The sequence below is a fragment of the Pelodiscus sinensis genome, chromosome 4, assembly GCF_052426305.1.
Source record: "Pelodiscus sinensis isolate ZL-2025 chromosome 4, ASM5242630v1, whole genome shotgun sequence".
In the NCBI taxonomy this organism is placed as follows: Eukaryota; Metazoa; Chordata; order Testudines; family Trionychidae; genus Pelodiscus; species Pelodiscus sinensis.
Window position 1 is genome coordinate 107,115,340 of NC_143055.1, and position 23,334 is coordinate 107,138,673.

Consider the following 23,334-nt stretch of genomic DNA (forward strand, 5'->3'; position numbering starts at 1 on the left):
CCCCCAAACCTCATCTCCCCCCCCACAGCCTGCAAGCCATACAAGGGAGCCGGAGGGGCAGCCCCCGGAACCTTGCCCCCACCCAAACAGCCTGTAGGCCATAGAAGTGTGCTGCAGGACGGAGCAGCACCTGGAGCCTGGTCCCCGCTCCCCCAAGACTGCTTGCAGGCTGCAGGGATGGGAGGGAGGAAAGGGGGCACAGAGCTGGAGGCCAGGACCTGCCCCCAGAGCTTTGCCCTCACCACAATAGCCTGTGGGCCATGAGGGGGGACCGTGAAGGCTAGGGGCAGCCCCCAAGAACTTGTACCTCCCCATGCAGGCTGAGGCTGGAGACAGCAGCCCCCAGAGCCTCACCCCTGCCCCAACAGCTTGCAGGCCATGGGGGGTGAGTATGCACTGAAGGAAGGGGCAGTCCCGAGAGCCTGGGTTTCCACCCAGACTGCCTTCAGGGTAGGTGCTGCTGGAGGCGGGGGGGAGGAGGGAGGAGAGGGAGCCCCAGAGCGTGCAGGTTGTGGGAGAGGTGGGAGGGGAACACTACTGGCTGGCAGAATCAGCCCACAAGAGGTGGCAGGTGGGAGCTGGTCCTTCAGGGGAGCCAGCTACCTGCACAGATCAGCTCCCACCTACCACTGCTACAGAGGCAGAAACTCCGGGTGGCAGGGGGCTCCCCAGGAGTTGGGCCAGGATTGCACTGGCTGCCAGCCCTGACCTGGCAACTATCAAGTAGTTGTATAACTGCTAAAATTTGATGTGGTTACACAACTATTTAATTACACGTTAACATCCCCAACTTTGCTACCTCCTCCCACCTAATCCCTAACTGGTGGCCAGATATTGACTTAATATTAGAGAAACAGGTGTACTCAATTTTCCATGAATAATTCAGATGCCACAAAGATATATCCCAATGAGAAATTATCAAACTCCTTTGGTTACTATGAATTTAGCTACCTCCTTATTTAAATACCTTTTCTTTATATTTATCCATGGCCAGATCAAGTAATTGTCACCGCAAGGAATAACTCCTGGATCTGTGCTACATCCTTCTTAACTCTGAAGATCAATTCAACTCCTTTACACTTTTAAATAAATTTCAATGAAGCAAACAATGATTACAATGAGTTTCTGGCTCCTGGACTGCCACAGAATGTACAAGAGGCATCAACTGTTCCCACTGTATGCTTTTCATCCACACTAGTTCAGTATTGCCTTGCAGTATAGAGAAGAACTGCCAGAAGACTCTGAAGCTGGCTCCCCGAGCACACCAGCAGTGTGAGGCAGCAGCGAGAAATCTGTGCATGTCAGGAACCAGCTTAAAAGCCAGCTCCCAGTGTACAATTGCTCTCGGGGTTGTTTATTTGCTTCTCACTTGTGTGGTCCCCGACTGATTTTTCTGTGGATCAGTAGACCCTGACCCCAAAAAGGTTCCCCACCCCTGCCATAAATAAGGGACAGCGTTGGATATCACCAAGGCTCGACAAACCGCTGTTTCTACTTGCCCGTGGCAAGTAGATTTCAGCTGGTTGCTCTGTGCACCCCATTCACTGGCGCTGCACGCATGCGCAGTGCCGGTCTGGCGCATGCGCGGTGCGGGGCTAGCGAGTAGCTCTTGCCACAGTTTGTCGAGCCCTGGACATAATATTTTACTTTATTTAAAAATGAAGTCTGGCCAACAAGTCCTCAATTTGGGCCCAGCCCCCATCTATCCACAGCATCATAACACTCCTGAACCTCCCCATATCTCAGCCCTGAGCCCCTCAAACATCCCAACCTAGACTCCTGCACCTACACATCCTCATCCCGCTGTCACAAGATTGACAGAAGACTGCCTGAATGAATGCATGAAGCTAGATTTGACCAGTTATGATGTAAACTTCAAAGAAAAGTGCGAAAAGATGTAGCAGCAGAAGTTCCATTAAATAAAATGAGTACAATGTTTCATTTATGCTATTAAACATTATGTCAATTATCTATAATATTAAGTTGTATATTTTCAGTCATGCAAAAAGACATTCTTACATGGCTGTCTGTTGACCACTTGTTCTTAATTTTGATGCGGTTTGGCTCTTTCATTTGAAAAGACTGCAGACCCTTGCTCTCTAGACACCAGTCTGCTTATCTATCCTGCTCCCTAAATAGGACTGTTTAGCAGAGGGCGCCTGTTCTTAAATCAGCCAGAAAAGGTATCACCACATGTAGCTGCAGCGAGCATATACTTGAAAAGCTGAGTTGTCAAATGCCATAACATGTGAGAGGGGTTCAGAAACAGAGCAAGGCTGAGATCATCACAGTTTTTCTAATGCAATATGCATTAACATTCCCACAAAAAAGATCTCACTCTGCTGAAGCTTTCACATGTAACAACTGGTCAGTGTGGCACAGGCACAATCAACTGAAATGAAACCAATGAACTCTTCAATTCTTCTCCTGTGTAGCCCTGGAATTTTGTAATTAATAAGTCAGTTAGTTATAATAAATGTATATTATAGCAAAAGGTTTGGATTACGTTTAAATACAAGATGTAGGCCTCAGACAGGCCAGGCAGCTTTGTTAACTTAGCTCCAGCTTGTTTGATGTTAGTATGTTTTGATGTTAAAGCAAAGGGATGGAATATTGTAATGTATAGTGATGTTAATATTAGGCAAGGCCTTGTAATAGACAGAAGGAAGTTTAATGTTGAAAGACTTTGTAACTTTGTTAAAGTGACTATAAGTACCCTTTTGTCCAAAGCTGCATTTGTGTAAATGAGAAAGAGATAATGTTTTAAGAGAGATAAGCGTGAAGGTCACTGCATGCCCAAATGGTCAGAGGAGGGGCTGGAGACTCAGAAGCACCAAATAATTATCAACTAAGTGAAAGCACACTGAAGACACAGACAGACTGACGAACCCTGAAGTTAGTGGCAAGCACAACTTGATAGAGAACAGAAAACAAGTTTCGCTAGAAGACAACACCAGCACAAGGGGTCACCAGCATACACATATCAGATAACTGCGAGAACAACCTCCAGATAAAAATATGTAATAGCATCACAATCAGTTTTTCTGAGTGACTGATTAAGGCCTGACAAGGCAAAATGCATAGACTTGCATGGAAGGAAAATCCTCTAAAGGATGGGGTGTCTTGTATGGTTCTTCGGGTTCCCATCCTGCTAAGACTATGGAGCATCAGTCCGGACTGACAAGAACCCAGCTCCCTCCTTGCACTCGACCTACCTGGCCAATAGGTTGCAACAGACAGATGCGGGTGTGTGTGTGTGCACGTGCATTACTTTGTTATGTTACCAATAAATGCTGCATGTTGCCTTATCTCCCTGAAAAAGATCCCATGTGCTTCTTTTAAGCATAACAACTATAGTATAAAGTAGTCAAGCACTGGAAGAGAGGTTGCGAAATTTTCCTCGAAGGTAAGTTTTTACCAACAAGTTGACAATTATTATTTGGTCCTGACTCAGTGCATGGGGCTGGACTTAATGACTTTGAGATCCCTTTCAGCCCTAAATTTCTATGACTTTATGAAAGCTGACTGAAGAGAGCCATGTTAAACCCTCCTCAATTAAGTATTATATGAGAGATTTAAAAAAAAGGGGCGGAGGGAGAGAAATCCCAGGATATATCACACACCAAAACAGGGATGAAAGAAAGAAATTGAAAGTCTGGAGTGAGAAACAACAAAACCCACAGATAGGAAAGGGGGACAAAAACAAGAGGAGAAGGTAATTCTATGGGGATATTTTGGCCTTTTTTGATCAAGAGAAGTTCCAAGATAAAGCTTCCCCTTTAATTTTTTTCCATTATAGCCTCCCCACTCAAATAGTTGAGTTTGGGATAAGTGAGAAGAGAAAAACAATTGCATTGTTGGTGTTCTAGTTCACTAATAAGATTTTCTAGAAACACTCAAAGCTTTGATCCATATCAGAATATCCAACTCTGAGTAGTTTAAGAGCCAAATAAGGGATCAACATTACCAAAGAGAGCCATTATAGTGTAAATTCATTTTTCCCCCATTTCCTATACAGGCAGTCCCCGGGTTACGTACAAGATAGGAACTGTAGGTTTGTTCTTAAGATGAATTTGTACGTAAGTCAGAACTGGCGTCCAGATTCAGCCACTGCTGAAACTGACCAGTGGCTGACTACAGGAAGCCCGAGGCAGAGTTTCTCTGGCTGGAATCAGCCGCTGATCAGTTTCAACAGCAGCTGAATCTGGACGCCTGGGACAGAGCAGCTGGGGCGCTGCCGGGTAGGTCCCCGCAGCGCCGCACCTCGGCGCTGCGGGGACCAACCCGGCAGCACCCCAGCTGCTCTAACCCAGGTGTCCCCAAGTCAGCCACTGCTGAAACTGATCAGCGGCGGATTCCAGGAAGCCCGGGACAGGGAAACTCTGCCTCGGGCTTCCTGTAGTCAGCGCTGGTCAGTTTCAGCAGCGGCTGACTTGGGGACGCCTGGGGCAGAGCAGCTGGGGTGCTGCTGGGTTGATCCAGTAGCGCCGCTCCTCGGCGCTACTGGACCAACCCAGCAGCACCCCAGCTGCTCTGCCCCAGGCGTCCCCAAGTCAGCCGCTGCTGAAACTGACCAGCAGCGGCTGAATCAGGACGCCTGGGGCAGAGCAGCTGAGCTGCTGTCGGGTTGGTCCAGCAGCACTGAGGAGCAGCGCTGCGGGACCAACCGGCAGCGCCCCAGCTGCTCTACTACAGGCATCCGCAAAAAAAGCCTGGTCTACTGGGGGGGGGGGGGGTGCACTAGCGGCGCCCCCCCCCCAGCAGACCAGGGAGACGCGGGCGGCGGGACTGAGACGCACTGCGGTCCCGCCGCCCACATCCTTCGCGTCTTTGCTCCGCGTCTTTGCTCCGCGTCTTCCTGGTCTGCTGTGCCCCCTCCACCCCCAGCAGACCAGGGAGACACGGAGCAGCTTTTCTCGCCCCGGAGGACACGGGCGGCGGGACTGCGGTGCGTCTGGGTGGTCCTACCGCAAGCGTCTTCCGGGGCGGGAAAAGCCCCGTTCGTAAGTACGGATCTGACATAAGTCGGATCCACGTAACCCGGGTACTGCCTGTAATACTATTCATATTTAAAAAGCATCATGAAAAATATCTAGTATATATATATTTTAGATATTGTGTGTCTGTCTGCAAGTCCGTTTGTTCAAGAATGCCTCGTAAACAGTAATAGCTAGGACCATGAAATTTGGAACGTAGCTTCCTCTTATCCTAACTTAAAGCAAGGTCAGGGTTTGGTTATGCCAAGAAAATGTGAAGTGCCAGGGATGGGACTGTTTTCCGTAACATGGAAAGGGAGGGGCAGAGATGACGGACACATTACTGAATGTAGCTTTCTCTTGTGCTATACTCCAGAGAGACCACTGGGGACAGATGCACCAGCAAGAGAGCAGCAGCAGGGCTTAGGCTCTGCCATCAGACCAGATAAGTAGTGCCCTCATCCTTCCTCCCCCCGCAGCTCCAAACCCTTTCCCCTTCCTGAGTTCTTTGCTGCATTGCTGCAGAGGGGAAGGGACAGAAAAGGCCCCTGATGGCCAAGGCTGGGGGAGAGAGAAGGCCACCCTGAGCCCACCCTCACCCCCCCCCCCCCATATCCCCAGCCTTCTGCCTGGCTCCTCCCGAAACTCCAAGTCCTGCCCTGACTCTTGCACATCCCCCTCCACCAGCCCCATGCCAATGATGGTTAAGTGTTCTAGTAGCAAATAAATTAGTACCGTAACTTGAGCAGGCTGATAACTTTTCATTTACAAAACAAGTACCCAGTTTTGTTGCCAATATAAGACTCTTCTAGCGCAATATGAAAAACTTTCAAAATGTAAATTATGCAATTACTGGGTTAGGATTTCATAATCATAGCAGAGTCAAGAACAAAAAGGATTATAAGTGAAAATAAATTAGATTATGAAATATTGTCTTAAGTCTTTCCCTTTCATTACCCTCAGATTTCCAACACAACTACCTCCAGAGTACCTACGTATTGACTTGAAATACAGTACTAAGTTAATCTTGCATTAGTTCGGAAATGGACCCTGTCATTTAACATTCTTAGTTTTAACTGCTTTTAAACTTTTATTAATTTACTCATTAGGTTCTGTTATTTGATAATTTATGCAGGCCACAGATTATTTTTACCCATTATACAAGAGGAAAAAATCAAATATACAACAGTGTAAAATTCAGTTACTTTAACAGATTTTCACAGCCACAGTCCTGACAGAGCAAAGCACTTATCTTTAACCTATTCAAGTCATTTAAGCACATAAGTGCTTTGCAGAATCTGGGATGGACTTAAGCTGAAATGCTTTGCACAAATAAGACTTAGGGGCATCCATTCATGAGCCTTACACATAAATAACGTGACATTTTTTACTCATCTTATGGTCAGAATCCCCTCCCAAATGAAAATAAAAATATTAAGTGATCCCACATTCAAATAATCACAGATACTAAGTAATACTGTGCTGCATCAAACCTCATTTAGCATGTCTACACTGCAATTCCATTCTATTCAACAGTAAGTTTCAAACTGCTACTTAATATGGCTGTAAAACTAAGAACTAAACAGAAGCTGCAAATCCATTTCCACAAACATCACTTTACATAATGATTTTAAAGGATTTAATCATTTTTATGTTTGCATGTTTGAGGGTTAAGTCAGACTGACAAAACAAAATATTACTTGAGCAGAATGCCTAGGTTTTTTGCTCATTGATAAATATGAGGATAACAGATTGCAAAAGGGCTCTGAGAGCTATGTACAGAAACACTGCATGAGCCACGTATTTCAGATTTTAAAGTGTTTGAGAATTTTTTAAAACCTATACATATTTTATTGTAACTAAAGAGAAAGCAAGAGAAAAACTGCAACTGTCTAACAGAAGATGGAAATTGGAATCTCCATCTATATATACTGTTGTGATTTACAAGTTGGACAGCAACCCAGAACAGACCACTGAAAATTAGTGATGATGAAAGGTGCAAGACCCTAGATTCATTCTAGTCCCCACTACAAAAGTGCTCCCGTGAGTAAAGCACCAAGCAGCTTCTTTGATAGTTTTCCACCCTGTTCCTACCAGAATTTCTGCAGCTTGCTAAAGGTGCAGTTTACAGGGCTACAGGCTCAGAGAACTACCCTTACCCAAAGTGGTTTTTTTTAAACTTCGGGTTGAACCTCTCTAGTCTGGCACCCTCAGGATCTGATCAGTGCTAACCATAGAATTTGCCAAATCATAGGAAGTCAATATTTTCTAGCAGCACTACCAACACTTCCACTGCTTACTGGGCTCATAGAAGACATTAAGGGGTAAATTAGAGCTAAACAACAGTACAGAACACAGAGCCAGAACTGGTGTCTATAAACAAACTGTATGGCATGGCAGGAAACTTGGCCACACCCATGATAAGTGGACATTCAGCAAACTGAAATCACGTGTGGCCATGGCTGTTGCTGGTCCAGAGTGTGCCAGACTAGAGAGATTCAACCTGAATTTGCTTTAGAAACATAGATGAGCTGCAACAGCACATGACCAGATCACACAGGGTCACCAACGGATACACACTACCCAAACAGCACATAGTCTTTTGGTAAATTAAGGAACTGGAATAGAGAATGACTAAGGGAGGAGAAGAAAAAATTAAAACAGCAAAAAAGAGTTAAAAATGGTGCAATAGGAATATAGAAACAGAGAAGAATAGATAGAATAAATGCAGACACAAGATAATGGTACATGGTATTTTGAAGGGATGCAGCAAGACATGCCTTTGTACTAGTCAACCACCTAGCAGTTTCAACAGAAAGCAAAAACCTTAATACATGTGTAGGACAAGTTCTAAATAGGTCTATTAAAAAAAAAGATTCCAAAGTGTACTTTTTTAAAATAAAAAAAACCAAAAATTAGCTCACTGTGGGTATGTTTTGTCAACTGGTAAAAGTTAAGATGCTATTCTGTAATTAAGATAATTCTTCTCTTGCTTTTAATACCTTCTTGAAGCAGTGATTCCGGTGGCTGTGTACTGGAAGGCACAGAAGCAGGTTCTATTAAATGGTCTGCAGCAGGTGTTCTGACTGAAGAGGTCACAACAGAAGAAACAGATGTTTCTACACCAGGCTTGGTAAACTGAACATTCTGGTTTACAGGATGTGATGAATCCACAATACCAACTGAAAACAGAGTAAGAAAGGAAGATAACATTTTATTCATTATCAAAGACAATTGCACAGACAACAGTTAGCTTGATGCTTGTTTCATAGTTTCTAAGATAGACTATTTCAAAGAGCCAAAACTTTAAACAGCTAGATTGCTGAGAAAGTGGAAAATGTTTTGTTTTTTCAATTGAACACCAGTTCTCTTAAGTAAACACTCCATCAATATTTTGAACATTAATTGTATCAAGAACTAAAGCAGAAAAAATAACTTTGCACAGAAAGCATCAGATAGTTGGATTAATGCTAAGCAGAACTTGAATGCACCAAATTTGTGATCCATTCCTGAACCTATGCCCTCTAATTCCGCCTTCAAGAATCACTGTCATAGTCGGACAGACTGTTCTACTTCTCAGACACTAATCTTCCTTTCCAGTAAGGCAGCACAGTCAATTTGCAGCAATCAGGTGTGCTGCGTTCCACTGCTCTGCTTCCCTACCACATTTGGTCTTTTACAACTATACCCAGGATTCTGCTTTATTCAGTAGGGAATTTTCACAGGGAATCTGCAATTTTGTTTTGAACATCTGAAGAACTTCCATTTAAACTCAAATGATTGCCATGAGGCAGGCAATAGCTCATTTGGAATGCTTACCAAATCAAAACTATCATGGCTTCAGTGAAGCGAATTTTAAAAGCACAGATATTTTAAAGGGGAATAGGTCGAATATAGTTATGAACACTTTTGTAAAGGTAAAATAACTTTGTTTCTTCCAAAAATTAATATAATATGAATAAACTGTACTTCTAACAAACGTAACTTTAAGCAACCTTTGTTCTAACACTTAAAACTTGATTCTGTTACAATGGCAAAAATACAAACCAAAAGAAATTCAAATGACAATCAGTGTTGAGAATACAAATGTGGCAATTGTTATAATAAACATGCATTATATTTTGAAAAAAACTCAAACTGTTATAGTTGCAGTTACAACTCAAATCAAGAAAGCCCAAATTTATGGGTGCGTCAAGACTGGCAAGATTTTGCGCAAAAGCACTTGCTTTTGCACAAAATCTTGCCAGCTGTCTAAACTAGCTGCGAGAATTTGCACAAGAACACTGACTATCTAATGTAAGGTTGTCAGTGTTCTTGCGCAAGAACTCTGATGCTCCCGCTTGGGAAAAAGCCCTCTTGCACAAGTGTTTTTGCGCAAGAGGGCCAGTGTAGACAGGGACAGGAATTTTTTGCGTAAGAAAGCCCCAACGGCGAAAATGGCTGCCGGAGCTTTCTTGCGCAAAACCTCGTGTATACTAGGAACAGATGCTTTTGCGCAAAAGCAAATCTTTTGTGCAAAGGCACTTGCCAATATAGATGCTCTTTTGCAGAAATACTTTTAACGGAAAAACGTTTCCATTAAAAGTATTTCCGCAAAATCATGCCAGTCTAGACGCAGCTGCTATGTGCAACCTTAACTCTATCCCGTATATGTATTCTAGGACAGTCCAATTATATTGTCCTATGGAATATTATACTGTTTTTCTTAAATAGTACAATATTATTTGAGTGAGTTTCAGGGGACACTAGAAGAAAGGAGATCATGTAAAGCACAAAATTCTGTTGATTTGATTTGCTGGCTAAGTTAAAGTATTAAAATGTTATTAGGTGGTCACTATTTTTTTTTTAAATTATTGGGAGCCTACCTCTTTCTGAATGGCTTATTGCTGAAATCTAAAATAAATACATTAAATTATTTTTTTCTACAGTACATATATACACAAGTGTGAGCAAATTTTAATAATGGGCACTACTTACTATGTATGCCCGAAATCATTAACTGAAATAGTTTGTATAAAAGATAAGCAGTGATAATTTTTTCTATTGCTTAGAACTCTATTAAATACCCCTATGTGAAAAGTGGTAAAATCAACTGTTCATAACTCAGTTAAAAAAACAAAAACAATTTTCACAGGAATATTCAATTATTCTTAATGATTTATTTCCTTGACAAAGATTAATTTTATTTCAAAAGTTGTTGCAGAAAAAAAGCTATTCAGAAAGGTTTCCTAAATTTATAGGAAAAGGTTTGGGGTTTTTATATATGTTTTCAAAACAGCAGAACAATTTCTTCCACACTTTAAAAAATAATGATGCCTTTCAGGCAGAAATAAGACCTGGAAAAATCTCATTCATAGAAACTAGTTCTGGAGAGTCCTAAACAACTGTAAATCTGGTATTACCATGAGAACACTTATACAACTTTAACTATCACCTGTGTTACTGCTCTAAGTATATCATTCATTGTTGAAAGACCACCACATGAACCACAATCTCCAACAGTTTTTACTTTTGCTAACAGTTGTTTTCCCCCCTCAGTTGACAAGATGAAGTACATACTCAAGTAGTGATTAACCTACAATTCAGCAATCAGGCTCAGGATAAAGCTTGACCGAACATCTGTTTAAGTATATATATTCTATTGGCTTATCCTAGACAAGCTTGATTAGCCACTACCCACATTCTAATCAGCAGAAGACATTAAAATGCACCATGAAACTAACAATGTTTTCTTAGCTGGCAGTAAATGTGAAAAAGAGCAGAACACCTTTCTAAAGCTAGCCAGCATTAGAGGAAAACTGCAACATAGTATAAAATATACTTATGACATTACAGTGAAGAATTAATCACTAAAAGTGTAAACTTTAAATACAAGTTAAAATTAAACAGGACTCTGCCATTTTCAGATTGATAGACCTTCAGGTACAAATAGGTCAATGTACCAATTAAATGACAAAGGGAAGTCAATATTTAAATTTTATGTGTTTTGTTAACTGTAATTCAACTGGTTGTCTCGCAACTGGCATCTGGAGCAGCCTTTGTCTGCAGGTCCTAATGTTTAACCAGGATTTTACATCCCTAGTCACTACAGCTGCACCATTCATTTCTGAAAATAGGGTGTGTCTAGACTACAGGGTTTTTTTTTTAAAAAACTTCCCCTGCGTTTAGAGTGCCGCCACATTCTTTCAAAATTAAATCGAAAGAACCCAGTGGGTTTTTTGACCACGGTAAAACTAATTTTACAAGGAAGAATGCCTTTTTTTTCCAAAAGTTCTCTTTAGAAAAAAGGCATTCTTGAATGCAAACAGGGCTTTTTCAAAAGAGCATCCAGACTACATGAGTGCTTTCTTTCGAAAAAATTGCTCGCTTTTTGCATGTTTTTCTTTCCCAAAATTTTTTATTAGACACATTTGCACAAAAATAGTGACTCTCTTCCTTAGCTGACTTCCACTGACAGAAATGCAAGTCACATATCTGTAAGCAACAGCACAATTAGTTGCTGCGGATACAAATATGTTATCTAAAACAGAGAATAATGATTTCAACGGATTGACAAAGGATACAGAGGCCCTGTACTCCTGAAAAGGTCTATTAAAACAATTTAACAGACATACATAACTATATTTCAAAATATTCTTATTTCCATGAGGCATCATCAGTATACACCAGCGGTGGGCAACCTGCAGCTCACATGCGGCCCATTGGGGTTCTATGTGTGGCCCACGAGAAATTGGTTACCGTTGCCCACGTGCAGGGTTCCCAGATTCCACTGGTGTCCTCCTGCAGATTTTCTCACCCCACCAATATTACTTAAGTGACATTCATGTAAAATCAAGGTCATGTGATGTAAGGTTCATGATGACTGCACAGAACATAGACTGTAAGAGCTATGTGCCTCCCTCTGCATTAAAAGTGCTGCTACAGTTCAATGGGCACACCCTGCAAATTCTAGGTATCCAAGTGCAGTTATCAACTACAACATCAGAGTAGACTATCTTGATTACAACAATCTTGTAGCCCACTGAGATGAAGGAGGGCCACTCATGAGACTTACTTACTAGACTAGGTCACCCATCGCTGGTATAAACTGCTGCTTAAATTGTTTTAATTATGGAAAAACATTTAATTGCATTTTGAAGTTGCCTGATTTTGGCATAGTATTATACCTGTATTTATTTGGTTGCTTGCTTTTGCCACAGATCCAGTGTGATTCCTGCTCAAGTTCTCTTGAGCTGACTGAAAATCTGAAGTGGACCATGATGTAGAATTATATCCCAAGGTAACTTGCTGTTGCAATGTACGAGGTACAATAGTACTTTGACCAGGAAATGCATTAGTTTCTTTAAACTGTCCAACAGCTGGAAGGCTCTGGGATGTTAACACCTGCCTATAAGGACTACCAATAGACATGGCAGGATAGGAAAGATGAGGATATACAGCACTAGAGACAGAAGGCATGGCATAATGACCAGAAGAAAGGGGAAATCCCTGAGATGCGACTGAAGAGCTGGTTGAAGAAATGTAGTGACTACTCATTGCAGAATATGACTGTGGAACACTTGTATGTAAATGGGATGCAGATGATACTGCTTCTTGAAGAAGTCCTCCTGATGACTCCACAGGATGAGGAGCTCCACCATACAACTGCTGTGTGTTCAACATGCCGGGACCAATAGAATGTGTCATGACACTTTGCGCTGGTACTGAATAGCAAGCCGAGTGGTAATCAGCAATATATTGGTTATCCAACTGGGAAGGGATAGCTTCATGGGGCACTTGTGGGTAATGTGTGGAGGGAGCACTATAGTTTTCAGGATTTAAGCTATATCCAGAAGGGAAATGCACCTGACTCTGCACTGGACCTGAAAAAGAAGAGAAAAAGTTATATGTATTAAAACTGCATCGGTTACACTTATATCACAATTGGTTGAGACACACATAAACTGAGAGAATCAGTGTGCTTATTAGCATTAACATGCCAGCAGGAGGAGCAAGCAACAAACAGCATGAAAGAAGAAACTACTGTCAAATGGTAGAAAGGGCAGAATGGCTAAAGTAGTGGATATTTATGTGAAAATAAAGATGTTTGTGTACACATACAAAAGACACTTTTCAATGTTCCATCTCAGATATTTAAATATTTGTTGAAAATTTCCCCCCTATGTTAAGATCCTTCATATCACATTTATGTTTGGAGGATTCTTTAATTAAAGATGAAGTCCGAAAAAAGAACGGTATTTATATCAGAAAGGTGTTAGATACTTAAGACGAGCTAAATGCAATAAGATACTTACACAACTTGCTAAATGTGCTAGGTAAAAAAATTCCATTGCATTTTCCATCAGTGGAAGAAAGTTAGTAATATTTTGTTTTATGAATTCTTAATAGATGACTAAGGTGAAAAGCTGAGCTGCTGTTGCTTTTTCCAGTATGCTCTCATTGTTTTTGCAATCTGAGCTTCCACAAAAGTCCAGCTATAAGAAAATAGTACCCAGGAAGATAGCTCTTCATTTCCATTCACTGTCCCATAGTTTGATTCAAGACAGTCACTGCCAAGTACTTTTAGTCTCATATGAACGTATCAGTTCTTTTTCCCCACTCTTAATTTGTCTCTACAGTATAAACTGATTGCATCAAATAGGCTTTCATCTTTACCAAAGCTACCATGCATACCATATATTCACAGAGCAACTTGTGTTTTAAGTAAACTGTTTGCAAGCACAAAATAAGTCAGGGAACAGCTGGATAAAATAATGTGCCTTCTCAGGGATTGTCTACACAAAATACAGTAAAATATTATACAAGAAAATCGCACTGGTTTAACTTAGCATGTGAATTTAAGCCCATTTAACTAAGTCAGTGCAAAAGACTGGAGACATTCTTATTCTGGTTTACACCACAATTATTCTGGTTTACACCAAAAATAAGTCCATGCAGCCCTTATATGGATTTAAAATGTGATCTAAGTTAAAATGGTAATACTTCTGTATATAGAAAAACTTTCCAGTACACATTTTGGGGAAGTAATGATTTCCAAGGTAAAGACCTGGCCAGGTATAGCAGATTTTCGTGTTAAATTGCGGTTAACTGAATAATTGAACAGTCAATGAAATTTGCAATTGCATCAGTCCCTAGGGCTGTTCCTACACTTTAAAGACCAAAGTGCCACATGGAGGCTGGGATCAGGTGGGGACTCCCCGCTGACCCCAGGGTCCGTGAGGTGCTGCTGCTTTGCAACACTGCTGCAGGAACCCGCCGTCAGGCTCCTCCCAGCGTTTCAAAGTGGCAGCGCCGTGTGGAGTTGGACTCCCCAGCTGATGGGCTCCACACGGCGCTGCCACTTTGAAACACTAGGAGCCTGACGCCAGGCTCCTGCGGTGGCATTTCAAAGCAGCAGCAGCTGCTGCTTTGAAGTATCCCCTTGTTCCCCTCCAGCAAAGGGGGAAGAGGGGAGAGCAACTAGTCAACAAGCTTGCTGACTATCCGATAAACATTTGTTTATTGGATAATCGACTAGTCTTCACATCCCTATTGCCAGCACCAGATAGCTAAGCTGGTGGGTTGCATTCAGTAGGGAAAACACACACACACGCGCCTGGCAAGGATTTCCATTATTAATAGTAGCAGTGGCCCAATTTGATCTCACACCACATAGCTCTTTATATAAGCAGGTCGGACCACAGTCAATCTAACAGTCAGCTCCTCTCAGGCTCTTTTCATGTACCTACTAGATAGATGTTATCCTCGTATAGAAAATTCCTCTCATGCTTCAGGGGTAGCCAAGTTAGTCAGTACAGAACAAACTTAAAAAACAACACATAGTTTTTAAAGTGCTACCAGACTAACAAAACATGAAGATGGTGTCATGAGCTTTCGTGGGCACAGACCACTTCTTCATCTGAGAAGATGGTGGTATGAGCTCTCTCAGATGAAGAAGTGGGCTGTGCCCACAAAAACTCATGATACCATCTTCAAGCTTTGTTAGTCTTTAAAGTGCTATCAGACTATTTGTTGTTTTTTAAGTTTATCTTTCCCATGGTTCTCTTTTAAAATTACGACTAGAACTAATTTACAATCACAATAAAAAAATTAATTGTTTAGATCATGAGCAGCTACTACTATACTATTAGTTCTTGGGTAATCTCAATGCTCAACACTGAGGTGACATGATAACATGTCACCCAGGCATAAGCAAAAGGACAAGTTTGTCAATAACTGCATGTTGATGTAGGACTTAACCTTAATTTTGTGTTTAACAGTGTTCGGCTTAAAAGGCAAGCCAATTTGTCACACAGTCTGAGCAAAAAACTTAAGACAATTTACTTAAAAGCAGTGAGAAATATTTCCAATGTTTAATTTGAAGAGTAGTTTGAATACTATAACCAGGGCTCGACAATTAATGTAATCTACTCGCCCGTGGCAAGTAGATTACAAGCTGGCACAGCCGCACAGTGCGGTCTGTGCATGTGCAGTGTGTCGAACCGCGCATCTGACAAGCAGGGCTTGCCGTGGCTTGGCAAGCCCTGACTATAACTATAAATATATTATAGCTATAACTAAATTCAACACACTAGTTGTCCAAAGCTGCCTTCTGATTAGCTGATAGAACCTTTTTGGCATTACATGTCATTATGTTCAATAGATGAAAAAGAAAGGTAACGGATGAAGAAAGGTAATATATCCCATGGGGACAGGAAATGGAAAAAGGGTTTGGGAGAAACAGTGAGGGGCTGAAGGAGAAACAAAAAAGGTGATAGTGTCAACAGCCAACTTCTCCAAAACGCAGAGCTGCCCTTTCAGCGGCAATTTGTGGCTCTTTTTGGCACCCTCTAATCCATTATTTTAGCATTAAAGCTAAATAGAGAGCTCTTTTTTAAAACAAAATGAGCTGAGAGCATTTATTAGGTCTCAAAGTGCTGCTGGAAGGGATACTGGATTTCTGAGAAACAGAAAAAAATCTCAAGTAGCCCAGGAATCCTTAATGTTGAGAATAAATATATTTAAATACCGTCCAAAAGATGCCTACATCTCTTTTCCAATTAGTATTCACAATGGAGGGCAATGTTGAATAAAGCCCATTTTTTTTAAATGTAAAATTAACTAACCCTACTCTAACAGTAATAAGCTATTTTATGGTATATATTAATGGGCTACTTGACTACTATGACCTCATGCCCTCAGCCACCTGAAAAGAGGCATCACCACCCTATTAATGCAAACTCACCACAGCTTTTATAGTTAAATATATTTGACACCTTACATTGACTGTCTTTCTACATGAGAAATTCTAAGACATCTCTTTGATGAGGCCTGTGTTAATTACATTTGATCATCTAGAACTATTTAGAAGCTTCATTTTGTAGTGCATCAGTGTGTGTCTCACCTGAGGGTTGTGCACAGTACCGAAACTTGATTATGCCTTTTTAAACTTAGAATTGAAAAAATAAGACTGAATGAGTACAGACTGAACCACTAGTCCATAATCTCATTGTCTCGAATTTACATCTCCAACCATGGCTGGGCTGTCTTCATTTCCAGTCTTAAATACAAGTTTTAGTGTTTTCAGTAGCCACTGGAAACTTCTAACTCCACGAACATTTTTGTTCTTTCACAACACGTGGCAGAATACAAACACGAAAACTAAGGAAGAAAATGACTTCTTCATTTGCAACTAAGACAATGACCGGAAACAAATTTATTACATAAAAGCAAATGTAAAAAAGATTTTATAGAGGCAGCAGCGCAGTGGAGGAGGGGGGTGAAAGGAGGGAGAAACAGGTGGCACCATGGAGCTAGTGCTGGGGAGAACCATCATTTAAGAAGGCTCCTGCCTGATACCCCCACCACCCTGCTGCAAGGCAGCAAGGAGGAGGCAAGTAGGTCTGTGGAGAAGGCAAGCATGGTGAGCCCCTTAAAAGCTGGCTCCCCACACATTCTCACCTGCCACTCCCCCCCGCTGCTGTCTCAGAGGCAGAAGCATGAGGGGTGGGGCCCAGACAGGAGCCAAGGCTCATGGAGAACCAGCTCCTCCCAGACACCAACTCCCACTCTTGGTTAATCATGTAGTCATCTACAGGATGACCTCCCTAATCTCCACAGCATCAATACTCCAGCGGAGACATGCCCTTAAATAACAGGGTTTGGACAATTGGGAAGAAACTGTGTGAAGTCTTCAAGATGTTTCTCATTAGTAGAGAGAGTCAGTCAGTACAGATATGAATTTTACAGGTTAAAGTTAACTGGTGAGGGTTGGAGCAGCCATGGGCAGGAGGTTGCTTGAGCCCTGCGGGGGGAGAGAGGGTATCCTGGACAGGGGCTGCTCTAGCAAGGATGCTGGAGCAGCCCCTGCCTGACCAGCAAAAGGCCTATTCAGGCTGGAGAGATCTTTGTCCAGGGAAAACTCCGGTGTCCTACAGGAAGGGGTTGCTCTGGAATCCCAGTGAGTGCAGCCTCTGTCTGCGGGAGGGGTGAGTGTGGATACGCGCTCCACCCCAGCGGCAGGCCAGGCTCGAGCATCCCGCCCCCCCCAATCAGTTAGCTGGTTAAAGAATATAAATGTACATCCCTAGTGGTCATCTTAGCAGAGCTAAGGGGGGGAGGGAAAGGGTGTCTAGCTGTGAAGCTCAACAGAACTCTTCAACCAAATCTTAGGATTTCTACACAAGTTCTACTGCTGCATCACTCCTAAGCAACTTCATTTTGTAGAATTAAAGGAGGTATGTACTAGGAGTGGGGTATCATGGATCCCAATGGTTTCCTTGCCCAGCATCTCTCCTTTGCCTGAGGATGGATTCTCAGCAAGGGACAGAGAAATCTCAAAACTTCGTCCAAATCGTTATTTGAAATTCCCAGAGAACATTAGATTTCAGGTGACAGGAGGAGTTTTGACATTCAAAATACTTTATCACAGAGAACACAGGAGTGTAACAACAGTATTATAGGATGTGACTATCAGCAAGATTAAGGAAAGCGTCAGTGTACTGGATAATCAGCTTGACAATCAAAGAAACTAGATGAAAAACAGAGTACCTTGTGCAATTTTTAATTTTGAAGATAAAGTACGTTTTTCACCAGAGTTCGAGAAATCCATTCACGCAACACAACCACGATGGGGTCATAATTCTCAAGCAGGGAAACACCATCAACTTTTGCAAAATCTAAGCTTCAATTTAGAGTATTATATTTCTAACCCTTTTGATTGCAAAGAACGATAATCTTCTGAATATGAAATGTTACAGTCAATCCTGCCAAATATACCGTTAGCTCCAGAAGCTGTTCAGAGTAGGGATGTGAATGAATAGTTGACAGATAAGACTAGGCTCCCTGGTTCCCTCCCAGCACCGGCGGTGCGGTGCCTGTGTGTGTGTGGACAGGGGAGGCTGTCCTGAAGCAGCTTCTGTCTGTGATGGAGGGAGAAGGGGGAGGTCCATTGCGGTAGCCTTCCCGTCTTCCTCCGCAGACAGGGGCTGCTTCCACCCCACACTGCTGCCTCTGTATCAGAGGCAGCAGCATGGGGCAGCAGGCAGCCAGTCCACAAGGGGAGCTGGTTTTTAAACTGGCTCCCCTCGCAGATCAACTCCTGCCTGACACCCTTCACTGCTGCCTCTGATCCAGAAACAGCAGCACAGGTAGAAAGACAGTACCTCATGCTGTTTTGAGTTCCCAGTATTTCTGCAAAATCAGTCTATTTTTTATTTAGGATACTAAATATAGGCACAGGCACCTTTTAGATGCCTCAATTTGAAAATAATACTTTAAATTTTAATTACAACAGCTGAATCTACTATTGGTGACTGGTACACATCCAAAATACAAAATAATATTTAACTAGGGACATCATACATCTTTAATGTGAAATCTAGATAACTGCAAAATTTGAATTAGAAATTTGGGTACTACCGCTCCCCTCAAAACACCTAGCAACTTTCTCATTTTATTTCTTTTGTTGATGCACAAAGAGACTTATGCAAACAGGGAAAACTTGATGGATGCAACAGGCTTTGTCTACAATTGTACCACCTTAACTACACCAGTATGTACAAGTGGTAAAACCCTTCAGTTAAATCAGTGTAGCTTATTCCTATATGGGCAAGAAAGACACTATCAGCATCTAAAGTTCCTTTAAATCAATTCAGCTTTATCCTAAATTGTACAGGTTGACTCTCTCTCTAGTCCACCACCCTCAGGACCTGACCAGTGCAGAACCAGAGAACTGTCCCAACCACAGAAGGTGTGTTCCAAAATTAAATTATAGGAAAAAATATAGTAATAGCTCACTTACTATCTTGAATAGGCCTAGCTGGCAGTACTTAATACTCTTGAGAAGTTATTCCGCTGTTTTCATTACCATAAAATGTATCAAAGGTTGGGGTTTTTTTCAACTCAGTTACAGGACTACTTACTTTCTAGCACTTCATAACCCCTTCTCAACCACCAGATGCAATAAAAAAACAAAAATATGCCTAGATATTGCACATGCATATCTATGAAGTCAAAAGTCACTCCTGCAGGGCTTTCCACATCCCAAATAGATCATCCCACCCGCAAACCATGTGTCCATGAAAGCCCCCAACCAATCCTCCACCCCAAGCCTCCCTCCGTCCCACTCCTCACGCCTTCCTCTATCCCCCCGCCTCCTCTATTCCAGGCCCCCCACGCCTTCCTCTATCCCCCCGCCTCCTCTATCCCCCCCCCCCACGCCTTCCTCTATCCCCCCGCCTCCTCTATCCCAGCCCCCCCACGCCTTCCTCTATCCCCCCGCCTCCTCTATCCCAGCCCCCCCACGCCTTCCTCTATCCCCCCGCCTCCTCTATTCCAGGCCCCCCCACGCCTTCCTCTATCCCTCCCCGCCTCCTCTATTCCAGGCCCCCCCACGCCTTCCTCTATCCCCCCGCCTCCTCTATTCCAGGCCCCCCCACGCCTTCCTCTATCCCCCCGCCTCCTCTATTCCTCTATCCCAGCCCCCCCACGCCTTCCTCTATCCCCCCGCCTCCTCTATCCCAGCCCCCCCACGCCTTCCTCTATCCCCCCCGCCTCCTCTATTCCAGGCCCCCCCACGCCTTCCTCTATCCCTCCCCGCCTCCTCTATTCCAGTCCCCCCCACGCCTTCCTCTATCCCCCCGCCTCCTCTATTCCAGGCCCCCCCACGCCTTCCTCTATCCCCCCCGCCTCCTCTATTCCAGGCCCCCCCCACGCCTTCCTCTATCCCCCCCGCCTCCTCTATTCCAGCCCCCCCACGCCTTCCTCTATCCCCCCCGCCTCCTCTATCCCAGCCCCCCCACGCCTTCCTCTATCCCCCCGCCTCCTCTATTCCAGCCCCCCCACGCCTTCCTCTATTCCAGCCCCCCCACGCCTTCCTCTATCCCCCCCGCCTCCTCTATTCCAGGCCCCCCCACGCCTTCCTCTATCCCCCCGCCTCCTCTATTCCAGGCCCCCCCACGCCTTCCTCTATCCCCCCGCCTCCTCTATCCCAGCCCCCCCACGCCTTCCTCTATCCCCCCCGCCTCCTCTATCCCAGCCCCCACGCCTTCCTCTATCCCCCCGCCTCCTCTATTCCAGCCCCCCCCACGCCTTCCTCTATCCCCCCCGCCTCCTCTATTCCAGCCCCCCCCCACGCCTTCCTCTATCCCCCCGCCTCCTCTATTCCAGGCCCCCCCCACGCCTTCCTCTATCCCTCCCCGCCTCCTCTATCCCAGCCCCCCCACGCCTTCCTCTATCCCTCCCCGCCTCCTCTATCCCAGCCCCCCCACGCCTTCCTCTATCCCTCCCCGCCTCCTCTATCCCAGCCCCCCCCATGCCTTCCTCTATCCCCCCGCCTCCTCTATTCCAGCCCCCCCACGCCTTCCTCTATCCCCCCCGCCTCCTCTATTCCAGGCCCCCCCACGCCTTCCTCTATCCCCCCCGCCTCCTCTATCCCAGCCCCCCCCACGCCTTCCTCTATCCCTCCCCGCCTCCTCTACCCCAGCCCCCCCCACGCCTTCCTCTATCCCCCCCGCCTCCTCTATCCCAGCCCCCCCCACGCCTTCCTCTATCCCTCCCCGCCTCCTCTACCCCAGCCCCCCCCACGCCTTCCTCTATCCCTCCCCGCCTCCTCTATCCCAGCCCCCCCCACGCCTTCCTCTATCCCTCCCCGCCTCCTCTATCCCAGCCCCCCCCCACGCCTTCCTCTATCCCTCCCCGCCTCCTCTATCCCAGCCCCCCCACGCCTTCCTCTATCCCTCCCCGCCTCCTCTATCCCAGCCCCCCCACGCCTTCCTCTATCCCCCCCGCCTCCTCTATCCCAGCCCCCCCACGCCTTCCTCTATCCCCCCGCCTCCTCTATCCCAGCCCCCCCCAAGCCTTCCTCTATCCCAGCCCCCCCACGCCTTCCTCTATCCCCCCCGCCTCCTCTATCCCAGCCCCCCCACGCCTTCCTCTATCCCCCCCGCCTCCTCTATCCCAGCCCCCCCCACGCCTTCCTCTATCCCCCCCGCCTCCTCTATCCCAGCCCCCCCCACGCCTTCCTCTATCCCCCCCGCCTCCTCTATCCCAGCCCCCCCCACGCCTTCCTCTATCCCCCCCGCCTCCTCTATCCCAGCCCCCCCACGCCTTCCTCTATCCCCCCCGCCTCCTCTATCCCAGGCCCCCTCCCGCCCCACTCCCCCCGGCCCTCCTTTACTCCGGCCACGCCCCAGCTCTTCACACCCCTTTTTATCCCAGCCCTCATCCCGCTCCCCGCCCCCCAACACCACCGCTGCTGCTCCCCTCCCCCTCTCCGGCCGGCGTTAGACCCGCGCGGGCCTTGGCCCCTCACCGTTCCGACAGGGCGGCGCCCTGGGCCGGGCGGCAGGAGCTCTGGCCCCGCCCGGGGCTGCGGCAGGGCGCGGGGGGATCCCGGCGGGGGCCGACATAGCTCCTCGCTGCGCCGCTGCCTGTGACCCGGCGGACGCGCCGCACGTCACCAACGGAACCGTCCCCGGAACGCGCGCAGCCGCCGCCTTCCGCCCTGGCACTGGCGCAGGAAGGAGCGAAGGCGGCTCGGCCCGGCGCCACCGCCCACAGCGCCCCCTAGCGCCGCCTCCCAGCCCCGCGCCGCCGCCACGGCCCCCCAATGCCACCGCCCACAGCGCCCCCTAGCGCCGCCTCCCAGCCCCGCGCCGCCGCCACGGCCCCCAATGCCACCGCCCGCAGCGCCCCCTAGCGCCGCCTCCCAGCCCCGCGCCGCCGCCACGGCCCCCAATGCCACCGCCCGCAGTGCCCCCTAGCGCCGCCTCCCAGCCCCACACTGAATCCTTGTCCGCAGCGCTCCCTCCCAAGGGCCAGCCCCACAGATCCCCTGCACCTCCCAGCCATGGCCCATGTGAATATGCAAGTCCCAGCTCCTGCCCTGCCTCGCCAGAGCCAGCCCACTGCAGATCTTTCTGTTGCATCTGCCCCGTGGACCCTTCCCTTTGTCTCTTCTCTTGTGCCCTTCCCCCTAGATTTGAGCCTTTCCGATTACAGGTCTGAAGGAGGAGTCCTTAAGCCTAGGACCCTTCCCTGTCCTTTCCACCTCCAGCTGGAATGTTCCTGCAGAGTATAAATGTAACAGCAAAGTTTTGTGAGGAATCTGGTTTTACAGGTGAGAGAGGCAAAGTCCTTCCAGAGACTTAGTGGCACGGCAGATCCTGGCAGAACAGTGCCATACACCTACAAAATGCAACTTTTAATATCCTGCACCAAGTTCAGCTTCCAGCTGGATATAAAAAGCAGCCCTAGGCAGAACACAGCACAGAGATCTAGTCTGGTGGTTACAAAGCCATGGCTGAAGAGTCACATTTAAAGGGAACAGCCACAATCTTCATGTCAGAGATGGAAAAAAATTGTTTTGGTTCCTGTGACTGTGTGTTCTTCCAACAGCAGCAATGAACCCAACTATACTTTTACAGTGAGATGCTTAATGATAAATATCAGGTATTCACACTCAGGAAGAGGAGCAGATATCATGCGCACCGTGTTCCTGAGTCTGGCAGATTGAACTTCATCTTGGGATTGCCAGATGGTTTCAGCAAAAATACCGGACATACTTGACATTACATCACACTCTACATTACATCTTATTAAGAAAATACCAGATATTTATATTTTCCCATTTATATTTTCTCAATTTGTTTCCTGAACAGAAAGCTCAAATAGTGGACTGTCTGGTTTAAAACTGGACACCTGGCAACCCTACTTCAGCCAGCTCGCTCTCATCCCACCCCATGTCCTCACTGGACTGCATGAGACAAATACAGAACTGAGTGTCATTAAGGTAGTGAAAACATGGCAACCTATGTCTGCTGAGTAGCCCTCTCAGGCGTACCATATACACGCTGAACAGGGAAGGGGACAAGATGCA

At 45.6% G+C, this 23,334-nt stretch overlaps 1 protein-coding gene across 6 annotated transcripts in view; it reads right to left on the reverse strand.

Moving 5' to 3' along the window:
* SEC24B (SEC24 homolog B, COPII component) overlaps window positions 1-21,977 on the reverse strand; it is an 85,717-nt gene extending 63,740 nt beyond the window's left edge. For 5 of the 6 annotated variants that reach the window (XM_075929713.2, XM_075929714.2, XM_075929711.2 and 2 more), the window contains exons 1-3: window positions 21,769-21,977; window positions 12,143-12,838; window positions 7,979-8,158 (exon numbers count right to left, since the gene is read on the reverse strand). In XM_075929713.2, coding sequence (XP_075785828.1) covers window positions 7,979-8,158; window positions 12,143-12,838; window positions 21,769-21,865 — 973 coding nt within the window. In that variant the 5' untranslated portion in view covers window positions 21,866-21,977. The remainder of the gene's footprint in view (window positions 1-7,978; window positions 8,159-12,142; window positions 12,839-21,768) is intronic. The other variant, XM_075929712.2, reaches the window with a different exon arrangement.
* Between the last annotated feature and the right edge of the window lie 1,357 nt (window positions 21,978-23,334).